Source organism: Pan paniscus, chromosome 11 (genome assembly GCF_029289425.2).
Source record: "Pan paniscus chromosome 11, NHGRI_mPanPan1-v2.0_pri, whole genome shotgun sequence".
NCBI classification, from domain to species: domain Eukaryota; kingdom Metazoa; phylum Chordata; class Mammalia; order Primates; family Hominidae; genus Pan; species Pan paniscus.
Genome location: NC_073260.2, coordinates 2,069,228 through 2,093,639, shown reverse-complemented (window position 1 = coordinate 2,093,639; position 24,412 = coordinate 2,069,228). Strand labels below are relative to the sequence as shown.

The 24,412-nt window shown below is 57.5% G+C and overlaps 1 protein-coding gene across 17 annotated transcripts in view; it reads right to left on the bottom strand.

Moving 5' to 3' along the window:
- Positions 1-448: 448 nt before the first annotated feature.
- Positions 449-24,412, bottom strand: part of EXD3 (exonuclease 3'-5' domain containing 3) — a 124,410-nt gene continuing 100,446 nt past the window's right edge. For 8 of the 17 annotated variants that reach the window (XM_034929641.3, XM_055117402.2, XM_055117407.1 and 5 more), the window contains 5 exons: positions 16,952-17,005; positions 16,587-16,718; positions 3,139-3,232; positions 1,161-1,199; positions 449-816 (listed from right to left, as the gene is read on the bottom strand). In XM_034929641.3, coding sequence (XP_034785532.2) covers positions 503-816; positions 1,161-1,199; positions 3,139-3,232; positions 16,587-16,718; positions 16,952-17,005 — 633 coding nt within the window. In that variant the 3' untranslated portion in view covers positions 449-502. Of the gene's footprint in view, positions 817-1,160; positions 3,323-3,930; positions 4,394-9,651; positions 11,155-16,586; positions 16,719-16,951; positions 17,006-24,412 lie in introns of those variants that run through there. The other 9 variants (XM_055117408.2, XM_063594078.1, XM_063594080.1 and 6 more) reach the window with 7 other exon arrangements.

Sequence of the window (24,412 nt, the reverse complement as noted above, 5' to 3'; positions counted from 1 at the left end):
CTCCTCCTCTCCCACCTCTGGGACCCCCTGCCCTCCCTGCTCCACCTGACAGAGCACCCTCGGACCCTCAGGGTGGGCAGCAGTGGCCGCCTGGGCCTCAGCCTCCTCCCAGACAGGGGCAGCAGCAGCTACATCCAGGCAGCTGTGAGGACGGAGACGTTGGCATCCACGTGTGCAGAGCCCTGGCCATGGCCGGCTGCCCAGGTGCCTCTAGTGGGGGCTGTGGCTGCTGCTCTCCCGTGGGAATCACACAGCCCTGACGGGGGTGATGGAGAGACCTCGTGGGTCCCACCAGGCTCGGGGTCCCAGCATCCTGACCATCTGGAAACCCTGTCTTCCCCCGACAGCGGCTCGGGCTGGGACCCCCGCCTTGGTGTTCCCAGCGCTTGCTGGCACAAAGGGGCCCACAAGGGGTTTGTGGGGCGAGCATGAAACATGTGAGCCAGTCCACGGCCATGGGCCCAGCAGTCGGGCACTTTCCATGTTTATTGTCTGGCTGTCCTCAGAAGGGGCTGCTGACCGGGCTGGGGGCCGGGCTCGGCTCACAGGGGCTGGGGGCGCTCTCCAGCATGTCTCGGAAGTGGGTGGCAACACGACCCAGGTGGGAGCCATCCCAGAAGACCTTTCCACAGCCCGTGCAGCAGTAGAAGTACCGCAGCCCGGGTGTCCTCAGCACACCCACCGGGACCCCTGCCAGCTGCAGCCGGGTGCCGTCGGCCAGCATGTCCGGTGTCTCCGCCCGCAGGTCAGCCATCTGCAGCCAGCGGCAGGGGCGGTCATAGGTGCAGCCCTCAGGGGCTGCGTCTGGGGCTGGGCCTGGACAGATAGAAGTGAACTCCCTGAGCCCTCAGCCTTCGGGCACGGCCCCCAGGCTGCTCCCAGAGTGGTGCAGTTGGCGGCCCACGCTGAGCCCATGCTCACTCCTCAGCAGCTCCTCTTTCTGCTCCCTATCCGCTGACTCTGCCCCCTCCACTTCCTCTTCTGTGCCCACTTCTCCTATCCAGGGACCCCACCCCTCACCTTGCGGGCCCTAGGGCCTACAAGAGCCCCACAGAGCCCCCTCTGCCCGGCTGGGACCCAAGTCCCCCATTCTGGGGGAAGCCTGGCACCAGGGCCGCAGAGAAGCAGCTGTGTCCTTGGTGGGCGGTCCCGGGGCTCACCTGGCTCCTGCACCGCCTGGCTCTGGGTGGCCTCGTCACCTGTCAGTCAAGGATGAGAACTGGTCCGGGACTGTCCTAGGGATGGGGCTTGGCAGCCAGCGGGGTCCATGACGCAGCCATGCGGCTGAGCACAGCCACCTCATGGGGTGCAGCCTCTTCACACACCCCCCAGCCTTCGCAGATGGGCAGAGGGCAGGGGGCCAAGGAGCTGTGGTACCGGCCTGGTCCCCTCCCTTGGGAACTCACACCTCGGAAAGGTCTTGGGGCTCAAAGGTCCCTGGGAAACATGTTCTAGGCGCGAGATCTGCTGATTAGGGCTCTTGGGGGCCTGAGAACCGGCGGGCGGGGGGCGGGGGCGGCCCATTTCTGGCGATGAGCAGATAAGCCCACTGCCAGTGAGTGAATTTCGAAATCAGCCAGCACAAGGGTGGGCGGGTGGGCAGGGCCCAGGGACTGCCAGGCTCAGGGTCTGTTGGAGACCCTGGGAAGTGGCTCGTGCTGGCCCTGTGAGGCCCCGAGCCCCCATTGAGAGCCCAGGGCAGGCAGGGCCGGTATCCACCCAGGGGTCACTGTGGGGCTGAGTGCACGGTAGCCGAGGGAACACTGGCCAGCAGGTGGGAGAAGCGTCTGCCCTGCTCCTGTTGACCCTCGTAATTTGCTCAGCAAGCATTTCTTTACAGATGGCTCCAGATCGGCTGCGGCCGGGGATGAATGCACCAGGCCCCCACCCCAGCCCCAGCTCCTCCTTGAAGCCCAGGAGGCCATGACCCTCATCTGGCCCCTCCCTGGCTGGCCCCAGCTCTTACCCTGCAGTCCCTGTGACGCCCGTCAGCCCATCTGGGTGTTGCCCACTACCCTCGGGTGGGGTGTGTGCCGTCATGTCCTGGGGCTCTGGTCTGAGTGTGTCTTTGAGAGTGGGGGGACCTGAGGTTGGAGGCCACCTCCAGCCTCGCTCTCCGGGGTGTGCTCTGCTGGCCACCCTGGGTGATGGTCGCTCCCCGTCCTCCCACCCTGAACTTGGACTGACCCTTTTTTTTTTTTTTTTTTTTGGAGACGGAGTCTCACTCTGTCCCCCAGGCTGGAGTGCAGTGGTGTGATCTCGGCTCACCGCAACCTCTGCCTCCCAGGTTCAAGTGATTCTCCTGCCTCAGCCTCCCAAGTAGCTGGGACCACAGGCGTGTGCCACCATGCCCGGCTAATTTTTTGTATTTTTAGTAGAGACGGGGTTTCACCATGTTAGCCAGGATGGTCTCAATCTCCTGATCTCGTGATCTGCCCGCCTCAGCCTCCCAAAGTGCTGGGATTACAGGCGTGAGCCACCGCGCCCAGCCTGGACTGACCTCTTTCTATCCACCTCCATTCCCTTAGCCCCCGTGCCAGCCCCCGACTGAGGATGACCAGGAGCAGCACCCTTCACTCCCTCCCTGGGGCGCCTCCCTCCCGAGGGTAGGCGCCGGCAGTTCTAACGGCGGCGGGGCGGGGGCCATACTTCCAGCCCCCGTGCAGATCTAAAACTGCAAAGTCCTTGGGCGGCCTGCACCCTCCACAGGAGGAGAAAGAAGCCCTCTTTCTAGTTTCCCAGGCAGGGAAACAGGCTGGGGCCTTCCCTGGGGGGTGGACATCTGGGGTCAGCTAGTGCTGTGTGCACGTGTGTGTGTCTGTGTGCACCGCATGCCTGGGCCCAGCAGAGAGAAGGAGGTGCACACCACTCCAGAGGGTCGCCGAGGGCCCTGGTGTCCTGATCTTCTGGTCTGCTACCACACAGAAGGGAGCAGAGGCCATCTGGGCACCTGACCCTGGCTGTGGTTTTTCCACCTGTTGTCACCTGGCTGTGGTTTTTCCACCTGTTGTCACCTGGCTGCCACCCTTATCTGAGGAAGCTCAGTGCTGGACGGGCCAGGCCCCTCTCCCTGGCTACCTCAGTAGGTCGACCCATCCCAGGCCCCACAGACCCAGTGCCTGACCCTGACACACTCACCTGAGCTCCTGGGCCCCTCCTGGTGACTGCTGAGCCACATGAGCTGCTTCATCATGTCCCTGGAGACCTTTAGGTACTGGTCACAGTTACAGGCCTGGGGGCCAGAGGGGGTGCTGAGGCCCAGGCGGGGCTTCTCCGGGTGCCCCGTACCTCAGCCCTGTGCTTGCTCCTCGAAGCTCTGGGTCTGGCCATGGGGTTTCACAGAGACAGATAATGGGTCTCCTCCTGTCCCCACGCATAGTCCTGTGGGGTTCAGGCCATACCGCCTCCTGGAAGCCCTCCCTGACTGCGCTGGCTTCTCGTGGGCCCTGGGAAGCCTCTTCTGTTTTTTGAGAACTTGTGGGACTCTCTGCCCAGCTGCCCTCTCCAATCCCAGAGCCCTCGAGGGCAGAACCAGGTCTGGGTCCCCCGTGGGCCATCTCAGCTGGGGTGTTGGACACAGGGCCCAGCCTTAAGGGGTCAGCGTGGGCAGCCCCATAGTTGCCCCAACCCCTGACCTGTCCATTTCCACATCCACATTTCCCTGATACCTGCGCCTCCCACTGCCCTGGGGCGGGTGTGGCCCTGAAAGTGGCGAGGGGGCTGGAGCAACACCACTGTGTGCCTTGTCCAGGGCACACAACGGGCCCCCATGGCTGCATTATTATTATTATTATTATTATTATTTTTGAGATGCGGTCTCACTGTCACCCAGGCTGGAATGTAGTGGCGCAGTCATAGCTCACTGCAGCCTGAAGCCCCGGGGCTCAAATGAGCCTCCCACATCAGCCTCCTGAGTAGCACACCACCACACTCGGCTAATTTTTGTATTTTTCGTAGAGATGAGGTCTCACGATATTGCCCAGGCTGGTCTTGAACTCCTGGGCTCAAGTGATCTTTCCATCTGGGTTTCCCAAAGTGCTGGGACTCCAGGTGTGTGCCACGCCCAGCCCCTCTGGGTGGTTTCTGAGTATGACCAACCTGCCAGGCTTACTGTGATGCTGGGGGTGGGGGCAGGGAGGCCGGGAGGCTAGGACCAGCTTGCACCCGAGTCCTGACTTGGAGCGGGGTGCACGGCCTTCCCAGTGGTCACTTCCTGGACAAAGAGACGGGTCAGATACCCAGGACTCCCCGGGCAACGCCAGGAGGGGGCTGGGTGCCCACTGAGAGCCAGGTCCCAGGCAGGCACCTGCAGGTCCTGTGGAGGTGTGGCCTTCCCGTCACAGCCCTTCTGATGTCAGAGCACCCTGGGGAGGAGGTGGGGCTTCCAGGCCATCTGTGCAGGGGAGCAGGGAAGAGGAGGCCGAGATCCATGGTCACATGGCTATTCCAGGACCCCTCCCCATGCAGGGGCTTTGGGTTGAGCCCCAGATGACATGGTTGCCGCAGGCAGGTGGCCTCGAGGCCCTTGGAGCCTCCGGGTGTGGCCATGTTGGGGGCACCGGCCCTGCCCCACACGCTGTCTTCCCCTGAGCCTTTCGAAACTAAGAGGCTGCACTACCTGCCTCCAGCATTGCAGCCCCCACCAGTTCAGGGCCCTGGGGCTGGAGGTGTTGGACAGGTGGGGCTCTTCTACTAGGACGCCAGGCTGGGCTAGGGAGACAGGACCCTCCCTTCCTCTTCCGCTAGCTCCCATCTCTCCCACCAGGAAGCTCCTTGTGCCATGATGGCAGGTCCTGTGACCTGGCCTCTGGGCCCAGCCCAGATCTGGGTCCAGCAGGCTTCCTGGGCAGGTGTGTGGGTGGAGAGCCCTGGCTGCAGGTCTGGCTGGGAAGGGCTGAGAACAAGCAGGTGGTCCACCCTCCACAGAGCCCCACTCTCCACTGTGCAGGCCACCTGTAGGGACAGTGCCAGTGGGTGTAGGAGAGGTGGCGAGGCTGCAGCAGGGCGGGATGGGCTCCCCACACCCCCAAATCCTCCACATGGGGTCCGGGGCCTTCCCAGGACCTGGGCCAGGTGCGCACGCCTGGGCGGGGCCAGCCAGCTTGTGCTGAGTCACCGGGTGCCGTCAGTGAGGGCCTGGCCCCACCCTCGGGAACCACCGGTGCTGGTTTTCCCACGGCTGCTGCCCGCTGTGGGCCTTGCTGTCACCCACAAGGCCCTGGGAGGCCCTGCCCCGGCCAGGGCTGGAAAAGCCGGTTCTGGGCCCACTGGCTGTGCCCGCCCTTGGACCTGGGCTCCCCAGCCACAGGGGGGCCTGGCAGCGAGGGCCTCCCTGTCCATCTGTCCACTCCAGGGCTGGCAGCCCTTGCTGGACCGACTGCCCTGGGCGGGTGGCTGCCGCGGGCTGAGGGAGTGAGTGGTGCTGGTGGCCCAGCGCACGTCTGGCCTTTGGACAGCGATCGTCCACCTGAGACCACCTGCCTGATACCCTGAGACCCGCCCCCCAGCACTCGGGGTCTGAGAGCCCCTGCCCTCTCATTTTGAAGAAAAGGGGCTTCTGAGGGCTTGCTCAGTCACAGGGCACTCGGCAGGCCAGGACTCCATGCCAGGGTTCTCACGCCGCCTCCCTCCATCAGTGTGGGACGCACAGACACCCACTCCAGGGTGCCGTCGGGTCTGGGCAGAGACAAGTGGGGCCTGACGGGGACCCTGAGCAGAGGTCAAGGCTGTGGGTCCAGAGCAGCACAGCGGGGTGCCTGGGCACCTCCACCCCACCCCCTCCAGTCTGAGAGCCCGAGGGCAGGCAGCCACCACCCCCAGAGCCTGACTGGGAGGGTGGGGTGGGAGGGCCCAGGTGAATGGGGGGCAGGAATGGCTGGGAAGGCTCCCAGCTACCTGCCCAGGATCCCCCGTGTGCCTGGTTCCCACGCTCCTCAGCCACTGGGTGCCAACAGCGCCGTGCCAGCCCTGACACGGGGCACTTCCGCCCGGGACTGTGCGGGCTGGGCCACGAGCCCGTGGGCGTGTGGCTGCCTCCTGGGGGCCGGGCCACCAGCCAGGCTGTCCTGGGGATGTTGGGGCCCATGGACCCACAGCCAAGTGGGTCTGAGTGGACGCCCACCCTCCAGGGCCCGCTCCTCTCCAGGCCCAAGGAGGAGTGAGGGAAAGAGCTGCTCAGCCACTGCCCCAGAGCTGGCCGTCCGGGGAGGCGCACTCAGGACCAAGGCAGAGGCCAAGATGTGTTAGGGGTGGGGTGAGCAGCTAGGAGGGCTCGAGGGGCCTGTTCCCAGGGTGTCTGGGGGCTCTGAGCATCAAAGCTGGGAGCCACACCCACGAGTAGGCCCAATTCCCACCCCCACCACCAAGGGAGCGACCACAGCTGAAGGAGCCAGCGCTGGGCTGCAGAATGTGCCTCCAGCAGTGTCTGTGTGCCCACCTGACCGTGTGCCCACCTGACCCGGTGCCCACCTGACCCGGTGCCCACTTGGGTGTAGGGGTCACACCCACTGCCCCAGGCTGCAGGCCTGCAGGTGTGCCAGCCTATGCATCCCAAGCAATAGGTGGCTGGTGCACAGGAGTGGTGAGGGAGGACTGGACGCTCCCAGGCAGACAGGACTGGGCAGCTGCACATAGCCCCTGCATACAACACCCTTGGACCCCACCCACCCCTGAGGCCTTGGGTCTTGACAAGTCGGGGGCTTGAGGGAAAGAGGAGGGCGAGACACGAGCCCTGGGACCTGCCAGGGCCACAGCATGTGGGGAACCCGTGTCCTGGGGTGTAGGGCAGCAGGCAGTGGCCTGTTGGGTTGGGAGCCTGGGAAGGGAGCTCTGCTCCTCCAAGAGACTGGGCCAGGTGTCTGCTGGGCCTGGGCAGAGGTGACCTGAGCATCCCTCCTGCCTGCTGGCCACCCTGGGGATTCCCACAGCCCCTGCTCTCCTGGCCCAGTGGAGCTCAGGTCCCACCACCAGGCTGGGAATGAGCCCAGGTCCCTCGGGTGATCTGGCCTGAGGGGTTTCTGCTCTGTGCCCAAGCCCAGCTAGACATGACCCCCTGAGAAGGTGGGGTGGGAGTGTGAGGGTGGCAGGGGCCTGAGGGGCCTCTTTGGGGCCTCCTGCTTCTGAGCAAAGAGCAAGCTTGTTGCAACCTCAGCCCAGGCCTGTCTCCTGCACTCCTCCCTCTGGGCCCCATGGGGGGTGTGGCAGGTGGGGTCCGTCGGGCTGGGGCCCTGGCCTGGGTAGAACTCCTGCAGGAGTTGCCAACCTGGGATTTCCAACCCTGCAGGCAGCCCAGGAGGAGTCAAGGCCTGAGGCCACCAGGCAGGGCGATGGGGCTGCAGGAGCACACTCTGGAGCAACAGGACATTTCCGCTCATTTAGAGCAAACTGGGAAAACGGCAAAGCATGAAAGAGCAAAGATACAATCTCACTCCGTCCCACCACCCACCACACGAAAGGGTGCCCAGCACCTTCCCTGGACAGGCCTCTGCACGGCTAGGGCTGTGTGCTGAGATCCTCACATCAGGAAGAGGGATGCTGGCGGGGGTCGCCAGTGTGCCGTCCCAGGATGGACATTGCACATTTGGTCCCTGGCAAGCCCCTGGGTGGGTCCTGAGGCCCCCAGGCTGGCCTGTGCACTCTGACCTCCCCTAGAGCCGCCCAACAGATGGTGGGGACTGGGGTGTGGGCCTGACACCTTGCTGGACAGGGCGAGCCAGCGGCCCAGGAAGAAGCAATCAGGCGCCAACCTGCCCGCCGAGGCCTGGGTCTGGCCCACACCTCACCTTCCCACGCTGTCCCCAGAGTGCCTTGCAGCCCTGGGCTGCCCGCCCGAAAGGTGACCCGACACTGTCCCCTGCTGTGGCACTGTGAGCCTCTTCAGAGAGAAGGGAGTTGCAAGTTTGCCAAAAGAACCTGGCCAGTCCCGGCACTGACTTTCCACTGGAGACAGTGCTGGGGTGGGCGGAAGGCCGAGCCCCAGGCCCCTGGGGAGGTGTGTGCAGCTGGGGATAGCGGCCGTCTTTTGGGAAGCTTTTAAAACCCAGTCTATCCCCGTGGAGCAAGCTGGTAGCCACCCCCTCAGTGACCCCCGCCCTAAGGCCCCGGGAACGTCTGGAGCCTGTGACGGAGGGTGGCAGCCCCAGAGAGGCCTCGCCCCTGCCCCCTTGCCCCCTGTCCCCCCGCCCCCAGGGCCCCGGAAGGGCAGTTCCCACGAACCCCAGCCCCTCCCCCACCCAGCCACTGCCCCGTCCCCTTTGTGTGACCAGGACAATGTCTCCACAGACAGTGTGGGGGATGGGCCTCGGGCAGCGTCGGCGGCGAGAAGGTCCCTGGGGGTCGGGACAACTGGGCCCACAGCCCTCACCCCAGAGCCCCCAAAAGCCAGGGCCCTGAGTGTGGGAGAGGAGTGAAAGGGCACGTGAGTCTCCGGAGGCCGGGTCTGGGCACACGTGCGCAACAGCCAGCCCCTCGTGCGCGGGGAGACGTCTCTCAGAAGCACCAGGGACAGGGGCGTCTGCATGTGGGTGGGTGTCAGGGTGTCAGCCAGGAAGCGCGTTACTGCCTCACGGTGTGGACACAAGGACATGTGGCCGCCCGTGTCAGGGTCTCCACTTCCTGCAGCTGCCTTGGAATATGCCCCCTGGAGCCACCAGCCCTGCCTGGCCCACCAGGCTGCCCCCAAGGCTTGCTTAGCAGGGTGGGGGCTAGCGCCTGGCAGTGGGTCACCATGTGGCACCTTGCCCTCCTTGGCCCAGCACCCCTCTGCACAGGTCACCCCAGACCAAGTTCCCGTGAGGGGCCTCAGCCTTTCCCTGGGCACCCCCCGACCGGGCTTTCAGGCCTGGGCCCTGATGAAGGAAGGCCACCCCACCCTGTGCCCCCCGACCTTGGTGTCCAGGCCTGGGGCTTGGCTGCCTTTGCCCACCTCCTCCCAGCCTGCACCCCCACCGCCACCGCTGGAGAGACCACGCGTGTGGGCCTGACCCGCTGGCAGCTCTGAAGCCTGTGGCCCCAGCCCTGGGTGTCTGGCACCCCTCTGGGTGTGGCCCCTGTTGCAGCAGACTTGGGGGCCCCCGGTTGACCCCGTCCAGGAGGGCTGGGGGTGAGCCACAGGGCCTGGGCAGGAGGCCGAGGCCCCGGCACCGGGTCTCCCACTCACATGGGATGGTCAGCCCCCACCCCGGGGGAGGGGGCAGCAGGACACAAAGCCCCGTAGTGTGAATTTCAGATAAAGTGCAGGATACGTTTTTATATGAAAAAATGACCGTTTTCTGAGATTCTTGTTAGCAAGCGCCTGTGTTTGTCAGATCCCCGGCCTGCCCTGGGTGGGCAGGAGGAATAAAAACAGGGTCAGGAGCCCCAGACCCCACTCCCCGCCCAGACCCGGGCCGCTCCCACCTGCCTTGGGTCAAACCAAACAGAAGCCGGGCCACACAGGGTCCCAACACGGTGCCCTGGGCCTCGGGCTCCCTCCGGGGGCTCCGGGGCGCCCCCACACCGTCCCCATCCCAGGGGATGGCAGCTCCCCCCTCCCCCTCGCTGTGGCCCCCTCCTGTCTCTGAGCCTCCCAAGGAAAGTCCCCCTTCTCCCCCTCCCCGGGGCTCCAGAGCTTCCCCTCCCCCCTCGCCCCCCAGCTCTCGTTCCCTCCCCTGGCACCCCCCCAGCCTCGGCGGGGCGCGGGGCGCGGCGCGCTGGCTTTCCCAGACGGGGGAGGGGCGGCGGCCGTGAGAACCCGCCGGGCCGGGCCGCGTGGGAAAGTGGGAGGAGGGGCGGCGGAGGGCGGGGCGCGCCTGGGAACGGCCCCCGCCCCCGCGGCCGGCCTTTGAAACGGCCACTCAGGGCGCCCGGCGGAGATTCAAAAGCTAACGGCCGCCCGCCCGCGGCCTTCCCGCGCCGGCCTGGGGGACCCCGCCTGCCCGTCCAGGGTCGCAGGGGTGTGTGTAGGGGGCCGAGACACCCTCCTTCCCAGGGGCCGCGGGGTCGCTGGGGGACTCGGCCCCCCGCCCACAGAGGGGGGTAGCCCGCGCGCCCCGGGCGTGCCCATTCCAACCAATGGGGCCGGTCCCGGCAGCAGGTGGCAGGCCCTGAACCCGCCCCAAGCGGCCCTGGGCCGACCCTCGCAGCTCCCAGTGCCCGGGAGGCAGGGCCCCGAGTACTCCCTCCAGGAGCGGTGATGGTCCCGCCATCGACTGGAGGACTTCCTGGAGGAAGCGACGTCTAAGCTGGGGCCTGGCAGGCCAGGGGGAGACGGAGGCTGCTCCGGGCTGCAGCGGCTGGGGGACAACAGAGTGGGGCGAGGGCCCCGGGCTGGGCAGGGTAGAGCCGCTGGGGGCTGAGTCTAAGAGGAGGCCGCGGTGGGAGCCGCGTGGGCTGCTGGAGCCTGGGAGCCCCGCCCCGCACAGGGGCCTAGGTGTGACGGGCCTGCCTGGATGGAAGGGGAGTGGCCCGTTCAGCCCACCCTGCTCGGGTCCTTCCAGGGGAGCTCTATGTGGGAGGGGCACGTTGTGGGCTCTTCAGAGGAGTGGGGGAGCTGGGCAGGGGCCTCTTCTCCTCTCCCCACCTCAGCAAACCCATGTCATGAGGCATAGGGGTGCAGGGGGCAGCTCTCCTGCTCAGCCTGACAGGGCGGCCCAGGTTATTCTCTGAGCGTGGTGGGCCTGGAGGGGTGGGAAGGGAAGGGTCAGGAGACCCCAGCCGGCCTGTGAGGAGGCTGAGGCTCAGGAGAGGCAGCCCTGCCTCTGTAGCTGCGGGCAGGGGAGGCGGCCCCAGGCGCGCACCTGCCAGCCCACCCGGGGCCTCTCCTGTTGGATGGGCAAAATGTGGCGACCGGACACAGACCCTACCTTGTCACCCTGAGAAGCTCCCCAGGACTCCCTTCCTTGAACCTGGCCATGGCCGGTCCCTCCTGCGTGCACCCCTGGCACCCCGAGGCCAGCCTGCCCACCCCATCCATCCAGGCTGAGTGGAGCCAGGCCCCAGGGCCACCTGAGGAGTGCAGTGGGTCTCGGCATGCTGCGTGGCCCTCTGGTCCTCAGGCACTACCTCACGAACCTGTGGTCCCCAGGCCGGTGGGTCCAGGTCCTCCATCCCCAGGGGCCATCTGGTGGGAACCCAGGCTGGGCTCTGGCTGAGACCCACAGCTTTTCTGGAAGGCTGCTAGGAAAGGGGGGACGAGGGGGCAGTGGGGCCTTCTGGAGGGTCCCCAGCCCAGAATGCTGTGGGGAGGTGGTGTGGGTGGCCTCCTGGGGGAACCACCTGGACCCCTGGCTGACCACCCTCCTGTCAGCCCTGGGGGCTGCACTAAGCCCCCTCAGGTACCATCACTCCCTCTTTGTCCCCAGCCTGGGTGTCGTGCTAGGCCCACCCGCTGCTGAAACTTGCCCTGCAGTTCCATGCCCTGGCTGGAGGGCCCGTCTTCCTCCAGAGCTCTGGGGCTGGGCCCCTACCACCACCTTGGGAGCAGGGAGGAGGTCCTTCTGTACCCTCTGTGCCTGTGTGACATGGGGGTGCCAAGCGTGGGAATGGGGTCTGGGCTGAGACGGACAGAGCCTGGGAGGGGTGGGGTCTGTGGCCGCTGCACCTCTTCCTGTCTGTCCCTCTGTCCATCAACTGAGCACAGAGAATGTAAGGGTCTCCAGGCCCACGGCAGGAATGGGCGGCACTGGGGCCCCCAGGCTGGATCTTGGGTCTGGGCTCTGAAGCCCCTGTCCACGGCAGGCTCCAGGTGCTGAGTGTGAACGCTGGGGGCAGCTGTCCTGGAGCTCACTCTGTCCCCTCCTCGAGAACCCCCTCTTGGACCCCTGTCTGCTGGGCTGGGGTCCACCACCCTCCCCAGGGTCCCTGCCCAGCCCCACAGGGCTTCCCAGGCGCCCATGAGCTGGGCCCCGGCTGCCGGCACCCCCCCCCTCATCCCCCCCATAATGGCCAGCTCTGCCCGGGAGCCCTCGGAGGCAGGGCCACCACAGCCTCCTGGGATGCCCACTTCCAAAGGGCTGACGCCACTGTTTCAGGACGTGTCCCCGTGGGGGCTGCAGCCCGCTCCTCAACCATGCTGGGGGGGTGGGGACTGGGGACGGTAAAAATAGACGGTATGCCTGGCCATGTCAGGGGTTCATGGTAAGGGTTTTTTTTTAAGCTTGAGCTTCTTTGATAAAATATTTTCCCATGGTAGACGGCACTGGGAACGTTCCCCACCCCCACCCTGCCCCAGAGGGCACGGCCCTGCCCTCTACTTGAGACCCACAGCCACTGTGGCTTCTGTGGGTGGGCCGGTGGGCCATCCTCACTCGAGGGGAGACCCTCCCTGCCTGGCTCAGGGGCACACGTGGGCAGATGCTACCAGAAAGCCGGCACCAGCAACCCCGGCGTCCAGTAGTCCCACCGCCTGGGGTCTCTGCTGAGTGGTGGGGCCGGCGGTGGCCACAGACCCCTGGCCAGGCCCCTGGCCCAGCTTTGGGCTCAGCCATGAGCGCTGTTGCTCACTCCCTGCTGTGTGCCCACCGTACCACCCAGAGAGCACCCCAGCCTCGCTCTGGGAACCCTGCACGTTGAGTGGGCTTTCCCTCCGGGAACGGCACCAAAATAGCAGAAGGAAGAAGAAAATGGAAAGTCAGCCCGGCGGCAGGCGCTCTCCAGGGAGGTGGCCAGCTCTGGCCGGAGCGAGGGGACAGCGGAGGCTGTGAGCCTCAGATCCTGTGACCAAGCCCAGAGCCAGGCCCCGTGGGCAGCTCCAGGGCGGAGGGCCGATCTCTCCTGCTGCGTCAGCCTGAGCGTGCCGCTCTCTGCTGGCTAGTGATGGCCAGCAGCCCTCTGGTGTCCAGATGGGTCATAGCCAGCCCAGCCCTGCACTGTGGCTGCGGGGGCAGGGCCAGGGTCTGCAGCTGCGTGGAGCTGGGCCTGCGTGGTCCCGGGGCCCGGCCTCCATTGTTTTGCCCGTGCCTACCTCTTTGGCCCTGAGGATGGGCCTCTCTTCACCTCTGGGGTAGGGATGGGGCAGCCAGTGTGTGGGGTGGCCGATCAGTGGTGTTCCCAGCTGCCTGCTCAGGCCAAGCTCCCCGGGTTCAGCTGGGAGCACTGAGGCTGCAGTGCTGCTGGAGTGGGTGGTGGGAACGTGGCCTGAGCCTGCCCAGCCCTAGGAAGAACTTTCTAGAGCACATGGTCATCACGGACGTGTGGCTTGGGGCGCTGGCCCTCCAGGCCCTGAGCACCTCTCGGGACTCCAGAGCCAAGGAGGCAGGTGTGCACGTGGGACCCTGGGCTGTGGGCATTGGGCCACCAGCCGGCTGAGGCACTTGTGCAAAGCAAGCTCCATTCTCCCACCTGGTGACCTGGAAGGCCGGCTTCAAATGTAGACATCTCAGCTTCTCAGAGACCCCTTTCTTGCCCTCCTGGCCCCATCGCACTGAACCCTGAGGGACCCTTGTGCACATGGGGGGCCCTCTCCCAACAGCTCTCTGTCACCTGCCCAAGGGCATCCTGCTAGGGCCCAGCAGGGTCCCCAGCCCTGACAAGGGCCTCCCTCCCACCTGGGCTCCCACCTGAGGCCGCATGTGGCCCATACACGTGGGGCTCTGCACGGACCAGCACCCACTCCTGCCAGCCCTGCACCAGGGGGTTCAGGTTCTGGTGTGGCTGCCAGCATGTGCTCTGCTCCCAGGCCGGGGCGGGCAGGGGGAACGCTTGGTTCTGTCCTCACTGCACACCACCCAGCATCTATGGGATGTGCACACAGAGAGACGCATATGTCCGCAAGGCCCCTGGCCGGGCAGTCCGTGGGGCCAAGGCAGCCCCCCCGCCCCTTCCCCACGTCCTGCCCCCAGACAGAGGGGCTGGCAGAGGTGGCAGGTCACTGCCTGGGGCTGCAGCCAGGGCCCAGGGTACCCTCCAGGCCAAATTCCCCGCCGGCTGTTTGCAGTCTCTCAGATCCAGATGCTCCTTCCCTCACTGCCTTGGTCCTGGACTGCTGGCGCTGCCCTCTCCAGCCTGGACAGTTGCTGGCCCCCGACGGGGGTGCAGCTCTGGCCTTAGCCCCTCCCAGGCCTGCTCTACCTGCAGCCCCCCTGGGCCTGGTGCTCCTGCTTGCCACAGCAGGGGCAACTTGGGGGTTGCAGGGTGTGGGTGGCAGAGTGGCATCAGTAGCCTGGAGCTGCCAGTAGCCAGCAAAGAGGCAGGGCGGACATGGGTCAGGGCGGCCCCCACTGCTCAGCCCCTGCCGCCCCCATCCCATCCACTCAGCCAGGCCAAAGTCTGCCCTTCTGCCTCACACCCTGGACACCCTTCTCCATGCAGGGCTTGGCGGCCCCTCCATGCCTGGCCTGGGTCCTCAGGGGCACTCCCCAGCACCCGGCTGGCCAGGGCTCCAGCAGGGGTTTCCTCCCAGCTACCCAACTTCCTGTTTTCTCAAGAAAATGCAGCAGCCGATTCTGAACAGCTCATTAACATGCCTCCCCAGGCGTCCCGGACATCCTGGGGTCTTTACAGCGCTTGCCGGCCTGAGCACAGACAAAGAGAGGCAGCGGACGCGGTTCCTGCCGCCCCTGGAGCCCAAGGCTGCAGGAGAGGCCCCTGGAGCACACTTCCTTGCCACCTGAGGCAGAGGCCGCGGTCCCCACAGGGCAGTGGGGTCAGAGGGTCAGACTGCACCCCCAGGCCAGGGGCAGTGGGAGGTCCAGGGGCCTGTGTGTTCAGGTGCCTGGCCGGCTGCAGATCCGAGCCGAGCCGGAGCTTTCCCTCTTTCCTTCCTGCTTCAATCCCCGCCAGGCCCAGCCTGAGGCTGTGGGGGCAGAAGGGCGGTAGCAGAAGGCCCAGGCCTGCATCTGTTTCTGCTCAGCCAGGTGGGTGCCCCTGAGGACCATGGGGTGGAGCTGAGCTCAGGGCCCCTCCCTGCCCAGCCCAGGCACCAGCAGGGACCCTGACAGTGGCCTCCATGAGGGGATCTCCCTCCATGAGGGGGTCCCAAAACTTCCCCCAGAATTGGGCTTGGGAGGCTGGGATTACTCACGCCTGTCATCCCAGCACTTTGGGAGGCTGAGGCAGGAGGATCACCTGAGGTCAGGAGTTCAAGACCAGCCTGACCAACATGGTGAAACCCTGTCTCTACTAAAAATACAAAAATTAGCCGCCTGTGGTGGTGGGCACCTGTAATCCCAGCTACTCAGGAGCCTGAGGTGGGAGAATTGCTTGAACCTGGGAGGCGGAGGCTGCAGTGAGCTGAGATTACATCACTACACTCCAGCCTGGGCAATGGAGTGAGACTCCGTCCCACCCCCAAAAAACCCCAGGAAACAAAACTGGGCTTGTTGGAGCAGCCCCAACCTGCTGCTCCAGGGGGAATATTGACGTGGCCCTAACTGCGGAACGTTCTGGAAGCAGCCCGTACCCTCCACCGGGAACTGCCGAGAGCCAGCACAGCCCACAGTCCCCCTTGCTCCCGTGTCGCCCACGGAGACCCTGGCGCCTTGAGTGGAGGGGCAAAAGGCAGCATCAACTCCCCCCCAGACTGGCCATGCCCAGGTGCCAGTTGGTGTGGGGCATAGCAAGCTTGGACAGTGCAGCCCTGGGCAGGTGCCTCAGCCCAGTCCCCCACTGGGGACAGGAGAGGAGGGAGAGAGGTGAGTTGGGCTTTGGTGCCCCCACCAGCCTCCTCTATGGATCTCCACCGAGGTGCGGCAGTTCCCACTCAGGGCTTCTGTTGCCCAGACCTTGTTAGACGTCACCAAGCAGACGCAGGCTGTCCTGCGTGTTGCCTTTGGAAAGTGGGACCCACCCAGCCTGAAGGGACTTCCACAATTTCCCTCGATTCCTTCTAGAAGCCCCATGGGAGCCAGAGGGAATTCCCCAAATCCAAGCCAATGCCTGATTGGAGCTGTCCCCATGGCCATGCCAGCCTGCACTAGGGATTCTCTGCTGACACCTCACCCCGGACCCACAAGGGATTCTCTGCCAACATCTCACCCCGGACCCACGAGGGATGCTCTGCTGACACCTCACCCCGGACCCACAAGGGAGGCTCTGCCGACGCCTCACCCTGGACCAGGAATGCTCTGCCGATACCTCACCCCAGACCCACGAAGGATGCTCTGCCGACACCCCACCCCGGACCCACGAGGGATGCTCTGCCAACACCTCACCCCGGACCACGAGGGATGCTCTGCCGACACCTCACCCCGGACCCCCGAGGGATTTTCTGCCGACACCCCACCCCGGACCCCCAAGAGATTCTCTGCCGACACCCCACCCCGGACCCACAAGGGATGATCTGCCGACACCCCACCCCGGACCCACGAGGGATGCTCTGCCGACACCCCACCCCGGACCCACGAGGGATGATCTGCCGACACCTCACCCCGGACCCACGAGGGATGCTCTGCCGACACCTCACCCTGGACCCACGAGGGATGCTCTGCCGACACCTCACCCCGGACCACGAGGGATGCTTTGCCGACACCTCACCCTGGACCACGAGGGATGCTGTGCTGACACCTCACCCCGGACCCACCACTGTCTAGGGTGGGGCCCACCTCCCTGGACACCCCCGTAGCTCCAGATCTTGTGCCAGCCCCAGGTAGGACGGGGTGCGCAGGACCCACCTGGCAGCGGCTGAAGATGTCTGCGTGGGTGACGCGCACGTTGAAATGCTTGAGCACAGCCTTGGCCTGCTGCTGGGCCTTCAGAGAGCAGTCGACTGAGAGGCAGCGCCCAGCCCCGACCTGGGCCCGGAGCTGCAAAGACACGGCTCGGCTACTGAGGGGCAGTGCAGAGCCCAGCACCTGCCCAGGCCCAGCCCGCCTCCGCCAGCATGGGGCAGGAGCCTTCTCTCGGCCCACCAGGGGTACGGCAGAGGCGCTGGGGGTCGGCCCCACGGCAAGCTGACCCTGAGGTGGGGGTGGCCGAGGGGCTGGGGGCTTGGGAAGATGGGGCTCAGGCCCACTGAGCTTATCTTTGGGACACTCACCTTGTGGAATGGCTGCCCCGACGTCAGAATGATCCTCCCCTCCTGCCTGGCAACCTGTGTGGGAGGGGCGACCAGCACATAAAGGGGGCAGCTCCGTGCTCCTGGACTGGGCCACCTCTGCTCGCCACCCCCTAGCTCCTCGGATCCTGGCCCTGACCCAGGCCCCTTTTGTCCTCGAGGGTGGCCTCTGCCTGGGGTCTTGGGTGGTGAGGAGCCCTCTGCCGGGTCCTGGGTGTCGCCTCATTGTATAGATTTAATCTTGGCACCACGCAAACATTTTTTTTTTCATAATTAGAAACAAAATTGAATTTAAAAAGCCATCCCTCAAAAGCAGAAGAAAATGAAATACATAAAACATACACAGAAGTATTCCAAGAGACTCTGTAAAGATTTGAAAACACAGTAACTTGCCCCTAGCTCATAGGGAGCCAACTACACATCAAAAATGAAGAAAACCCTGCAATGACGATGCTCTGGGTGACAGTGTCGACGTGGCTCTTCCAAAGCTTTGTATGAACTGTGGCATAAAACAGATGGATCGTTTTGCTGATTTTGTGAGTATGAGAGTTTTCAGCTGACAAAAGAGATACAAAATTAAAATTAAGGATTTTTTTTTTTTTTTTAGACGGACTCTCGCTCTTCCGCCCACGCCGGAGTGCAGTGGCGCTGTCTTGGCTCACTGCAAGCTCCGCCTCCTGGGTTCACGCCATTCTCCTGCCTCAGCCTCCCAAGTAGCTGGGACTACAGGCGCCAGCCACCGTGCCTGGCTAATTTTTTGTATTTTTAGTAGAGACGGGGTTTCACCGTGTTAGCCAGGATGGTCTCGATCTCCTGACCTCGTGATCCGCCCGCCTCAGCCTCCCAAAGTGCTGGGATTACAGGTGTGAGCCACCGCGCCTGGCCAAAATTAAGGATATTAAGCTTACAAGAAAACTCCAGATCTGAATAGAAAGCTTCAGTATGAATTTCTGATGTATGTTATATATATATTTAAAAGTGTATTTCCGCACAGTCCACTGCAAAGGCCTAGAGACAAGACCCAGTCCCATCGCTGGGAGTGCCCTGTACCCAAAACTGGTTTCTACATACATTTTACACTAAAAGGAGCCCGAGCTTTTTGGAGAAATGACTGATTCCAGATCTAAGGCAGAAATGTAGACAACGAGGCCGGAGCGTCTAGACGCTGCAGAAAGCAAGAGAGAAGAGCCAAGTGTCACATCCAAGGACTCAGGAGCCAGCAGGGCTCCCACACCACAGGGGGGCAACATGCCAGCCAGGGAACAGGTGCGGAGGAGGACATGGGACACCTTTCCATGCATTCAGAATGGTTCCTTAAAATCATTAGTTAACTTTTTTTTTTTGAGATGGAGTCTCGCTCTGTCGCCCAGGCTGGAGTGCAGTGGCACAATCTTGGCTCACTGCAAGCTCCGCCTCCCGAGTTCAAGCGATTCTCGTGCCTCAGCCTCCCAAGTAGCTGGGACTACAGGCATGCACCAACACACCCAACTAATTTTTGTATTTTTAGTAGAGACGGGGTTTCTCCATGGTGGCCAGGCTGGTCTCAAACTCCTGACCTCAGGTGATCCGTCTGCCTTGGCTTGCTAAAGTGCTGCGATTACAGGTGTGAACCACCACACCCGGCCAAATCATTAGTTATCTTTAAGAGTGCAAGACCAACTCAAAAACATCAGAGCTAATACTATAAAACTCTTAGAAGAGGCTGGGCAAGGTGGCTCGTGCCTGTAATCCCAGCACTTTGGGAGGCTGCGATGGGTAGATTGCTTGAGTCCAGGAGTCCTAGACCAGCCTGGACAACAGAGCAAAACCCCATCTCTGCAAAAAATAAAAAAACTAGCCAGGCGTGCCTGTAGTCCCAGCTACTTAGGAAGTCGACGTGGGATGATCACCTGAGCCAGGAGGTCAAGGCTGCAGTGGGCCGTGTCTGCGCCACCAGACTCCAGCCTGGGCTACAAAGTGAGAACCTGTCTCAAAAAAAAAAAAAAAAAGACTCTTAGAAGAAGACACAGGGGAACACTTCCTGGCGCTGTATTTGGCCAGGATTTCTTCAATATGACACCGCAGCAAAGGCAGCAAAAGAAACACTGGAGCGACTGGACCCTCATTACAGTGAAATGTACACGTAGGACACTCTGGAGGAATAAAACACCTCAGGGTGGAGATGTCGGTATTTGCAAATCACGTATCTGACGGGGGGTTGATATCCAGAGTATAGGAGGAACCCTATAATTCAACAACAGAAAAGCAAATAATCCAGTTTAAAAATTGAAGGGCAGGGCACGGTGGCTTACGCCTGTAATCCCAATACTTTGGGAGGCTGCGGCGGGAGGATGGCCTGAGCCTGGGAGGCTGAGGCTGCTGTGAGCTGTGATCGTGCCACTGCACTCCAGGCTGGGTAACAAAGTGAGACCTTATCTCAAAAAGAAAAAAAAACAGTTGGCAAAGGACTTAAATAGACACTTCTTCAAAGATATACGCGTGGCCAATAAGCACATGAAAAGATGCTCTACATCATTCGTCATGAGCGACATGCAAATAAAAACCACAGTGAGACATCACATCCATTAGGGTGGCCTTTATAAAAAAAAAAAGGGAAATAAATGTTGGTGGGATGTGGATAAACTGAACTCTCATGCGTCACTGGCGGGAAGGTAAATGGTGTGGCCGCCGTGGAAAACCGTGTGAAGGTTCCTCAAGAAGTTAAACACAGAGTCAGTAGAGGATTCAGCAGTTTCACCTTTAGCTGTATATGCAAAAGAACTGAAAGCAGGAACTCAAGCACATCCTCATACATCAGTGTTCGTAGCAGCCACATTCAAAAAAAAAAGGAAGGACGTTCCGACACAGGCTACGTCGTGAATAAACCCTTACGACATGCCGAGTGAAAGATGCCAGATACAAATGGGCAGATACTATATGATTCCACATCTACGAGGTACCTAGGACAGGTCAATTCATAGAGGCAGAAAGTGCAACAGTGGCCACCAGGGCTAGAAGGAGGGGAGGGGAGATAACTATTGCTACGGAGTCTTTTTTTTTTTTTTTTTTTTGAGACAGAGTCTCGCTCTGTCATCCAGGCTGGAGTGCAGTGGCACGATCTTGGCTCACTGCAAGTTTTGCCTCCCGGGTTCACGCCATTCTCCTGCCTCAGCCTCCTGAGTAGCTGGGACTATAGGCGCCCTCCATCACGGCCCGCTGATATTTTGTATTTCTAATAGAGACAGGGTTTCACTATGATAGCCAGGATGGTCTCAATCTCCTGACCTTGTGATTCGCCCGCCTCGGCCTCCCAAAGTGCTGGGATTACAGGTGTGAGCCACCACGCCCGGCCAGTATGGAGTCTTTGGGATGATACCCAGTTCTGGAAAGGGGTGGTGGGGCTGGATATGTGATACAGTGAATGTGCTAATGCCACTGAATTGTACACTTAAAAAGGGTTAAAATGGTCAATTTCGTGTTATGTATGTTTTACCACAAAAGGAAAGAAAAAAAGGAAAACAGAAAGTAGTTACTTCGTGGTAATAACAAATATACATCAATATGATGAGTAAAAACAACCAATATATACCCATATGATGAGTAAAAACCTAATATACACTCATATGATGAGTAAAACAACTAATATACACCCATATGATGGGTAACAAAAACAAATATACACACATATGATGAGTAAAAGAACTAATATACACCCACATGATGAGTAAAAACAACGAATATACTACCATATGATGAGTACAAACAACTAATATACACCCATATGATGAGTAAAAACAATGAATATACTCCCACATGATGAGTAAAAACAACTAATATACACCCACATGATGAGTAAAACAACTAATACACACCCATATGATGAGTAAAACAACTAATATACACCCATATGATGAGTAAAAACAACGAATATACACCCATATGATGAGTAAAAACAACTAATATACACCCATATGATGAGTAAAAACAACTAATATACACCCATATGATGAGCAAAACAATTAATATACACCCATATGAGTAAAAACAACTAATATACACCCATACGATGAGTAAAAACAACTAATATACACCCATATGATGAGTAAAACAACTAATATACACCCATATGATGAGTAAAAACAACTAATATACACCCATATGATGAGTAAAAACAACTAATATACACCCATATGATGAGTAAAAACAACAAATATACACCCATATGATGAGTAAAAACAACTAATATACACCCATATGATGAGTAAAAACAACGAATATACACCCATATGATGAGTAAAAACAACTAATACACACCCATATGATGAGTAAAACAACTAATATACACCCACATGATGAGTAAAAACAACAAATATACACCCACATGATGAGTAAAAACAACGAATATACACCCACATGATGAGTAAAACAACGAATAAACACCCACATGATGAGTAAAAACAACGAATAAACACCCACATGAGTAAAAACAACTAACATACACCCATATGATGAGTAAAAACAACGAATAAACACCGAAATGATGAGTAAAAACAACTAATATACTCCCACATAATGAGTAAATATAACTAATATACTCCCATATGATGAGTAAAAACAACTACTATACTCCCATATGATGAGAAAAAACAACTAACATAATCCCACATGATGAGTAAAAACAACTAATATACTCCCATATGATGAGGAAAAAAAACTAATATACTCCCACATGATGAGTAAAAACAACTAATATACTCGCATATGATGAGTAAAAACAACTAATATACAACCACATGATGAGTAAAAACAACTAATATACACACACATGAGTAAAAACAACTAATATACACCCACATAATGAGTAAAAACAATGAATACACACCCATATGATGAGTAAAATCAATGAATAAACACCCAAATGATGAGTAAAAACAACTAATATACTCCCATATGATGAGGAAAACAAATATACACCCACATGATGAGTAAAACAACTAATATACACCTATATGATGAGTAAAACAACTAATATACTCCCATGAGTAAAAACAACGAATATACACCCACATGATGAGTAAAAACAATGAATATACACCCACATGATGAGTAAAAATAACGAATATACACCCATATGATGAGTAAAAACAATGAATAAACACCCATATGATGAGTAAAAACAAATATACTCCCACATGATGAGTAGAAACAACGAATGAACACCCACATGATGAGTAAAACAACTAATATACACCTATATGATGAGTAAAACAACTAATATACTCCCATGAGTAAAAACAACGAATATACTCCCATATGATGAGTAAAAACAACAAATATACTCCCAGATGATGAGTAAAAACAACGAATATACACCCACATGATGAGTAAAACAACTAATATACACCCATATGATGAGTAAAAACAATGAATATACACCCATATGACGAGTAAAAAGAACTAATATACACCCATATGATAAGTAAAACAACTAATATACACTCATATGATGAGTAAAAACAACACATATACACCCAAATGATGAGTAAAAACAACAAATATACTCCCACATAATGAGTAAATACAACTAATATACTCCCATATGACGAGGAAAAACAACTAATATACTCCCACATGATGAGTAAAAACAACGAATATACACCCACATGATGAGTAAAAACAACGAATAAACACCCACATGATGAGTAAAAACAACGAATATACACCCACGTGAGTAGTAAAAACAACTAATATACGCCCATATGATGAGTAAAAACAACTAATATACTCCCACATGATGAGTAAAAACAACTAATATACACCCACATGATGAGTAAAACAACTAATATACACCCATATGATGAGTAAAACAACTAATATACACCCACATGAGTAAAACAACTAATATACACCCATATGATGAGTAAAAACAACCAATATACTCCCATATGATGAGTAAAAACTAATATACACCCACATGATGAGTAAAACAACAAATACACACCCATATGAGCAGTAAAACAACTAATATACACCCATATGATGAGTAAAAAGAACTAATATACACCCACATGATGAGAAAAACAACTAATACACACCCATATGATGAGTAAAACAACTAATATACACCCATATGATGAGTAAAACAACGAATATACTCCCATATGATGAGGAAAAACAACTAATATACTCCCACATGATGAGTAAAACAACGAATATACTCCCATATGATGAGTAAAACAACGAATATACTCCCATATGATGAGTAAAAACAACTAATATACTCCTACATGATGAGTAAAAACAACTAATATACACCCATATGATGAGTAAAACAACTAATATACTCCCATATGATGAGTAAAAACAACGAATATACACTCACATGATGAGTAAAAACAACGAATATACACCCATATGATGAGTAAAAACAACAAATAAACACCCATATGACGAGTAAAAACAACAAATATACTCCCACATGATGAGTAAAAACAACGAATGAACACCCACATGATGAGTAAAAACAACGAATGAACTCCCATATGATGAGTAAAAACAACTAATATACACTCATATGATGAGTAAAACAACTAATATACACCCATATGATGAGTAAAACAACTAATATACTCCCATATGATGAGTAAAAACAACGAATATACACTCACATGATGAGTAAAAACAACGAATATACACCCATATGATGAGTAAAAACAACGAATAAACACCCATATGATGAGTAAAAACAACAAATATACTCCCACATGATGAGTAAAAACAACGAATGAACACCCACATGATGAGTAAAAACAACGAATATACTCCCATATGATGAGTAAAAACAACTAATATACACCCATATGATGAGTAAAACAACTAATATACACCCATATGATGAGTAAAACCAACAAATATACACCCACATGATGAATAAAACAACTAATATACACCCATATGATGAGAAAAAACAACGAATATACACCCATATGATGAGTAAAAACAACAAATATACACCCAAATGATGAGTAAAAACAACTAATATACTCCCACATAATGAGTAAATACAACTAATATACTCCCATATGATGAGTAAAAACAACTAATATACTCCCATATGATGAGTAAAAACAACGAATATACACCCACGTGAGGAGTAAAAACAACTTATATACTCCCATATGATGAGTAAAAACAACTAATATACACCCATATGATGAGTAAATACAAGGAATAAACACGCATATGATGAGTAAAAACAACAAATAAACACCCAAATCATGAGTAAAAACAACTAATATAATCCCACATGATGAGTAAATACAACTAATATACTCCCATATGATGAGTAAAAACAACTAATATACTCCCATATGATGAGTAAAAACAACGAATATACTCCCATATGATGAGTAAACATAATGAATACACACGCACATGATGAGTAAAAACAACTAATATACTCCC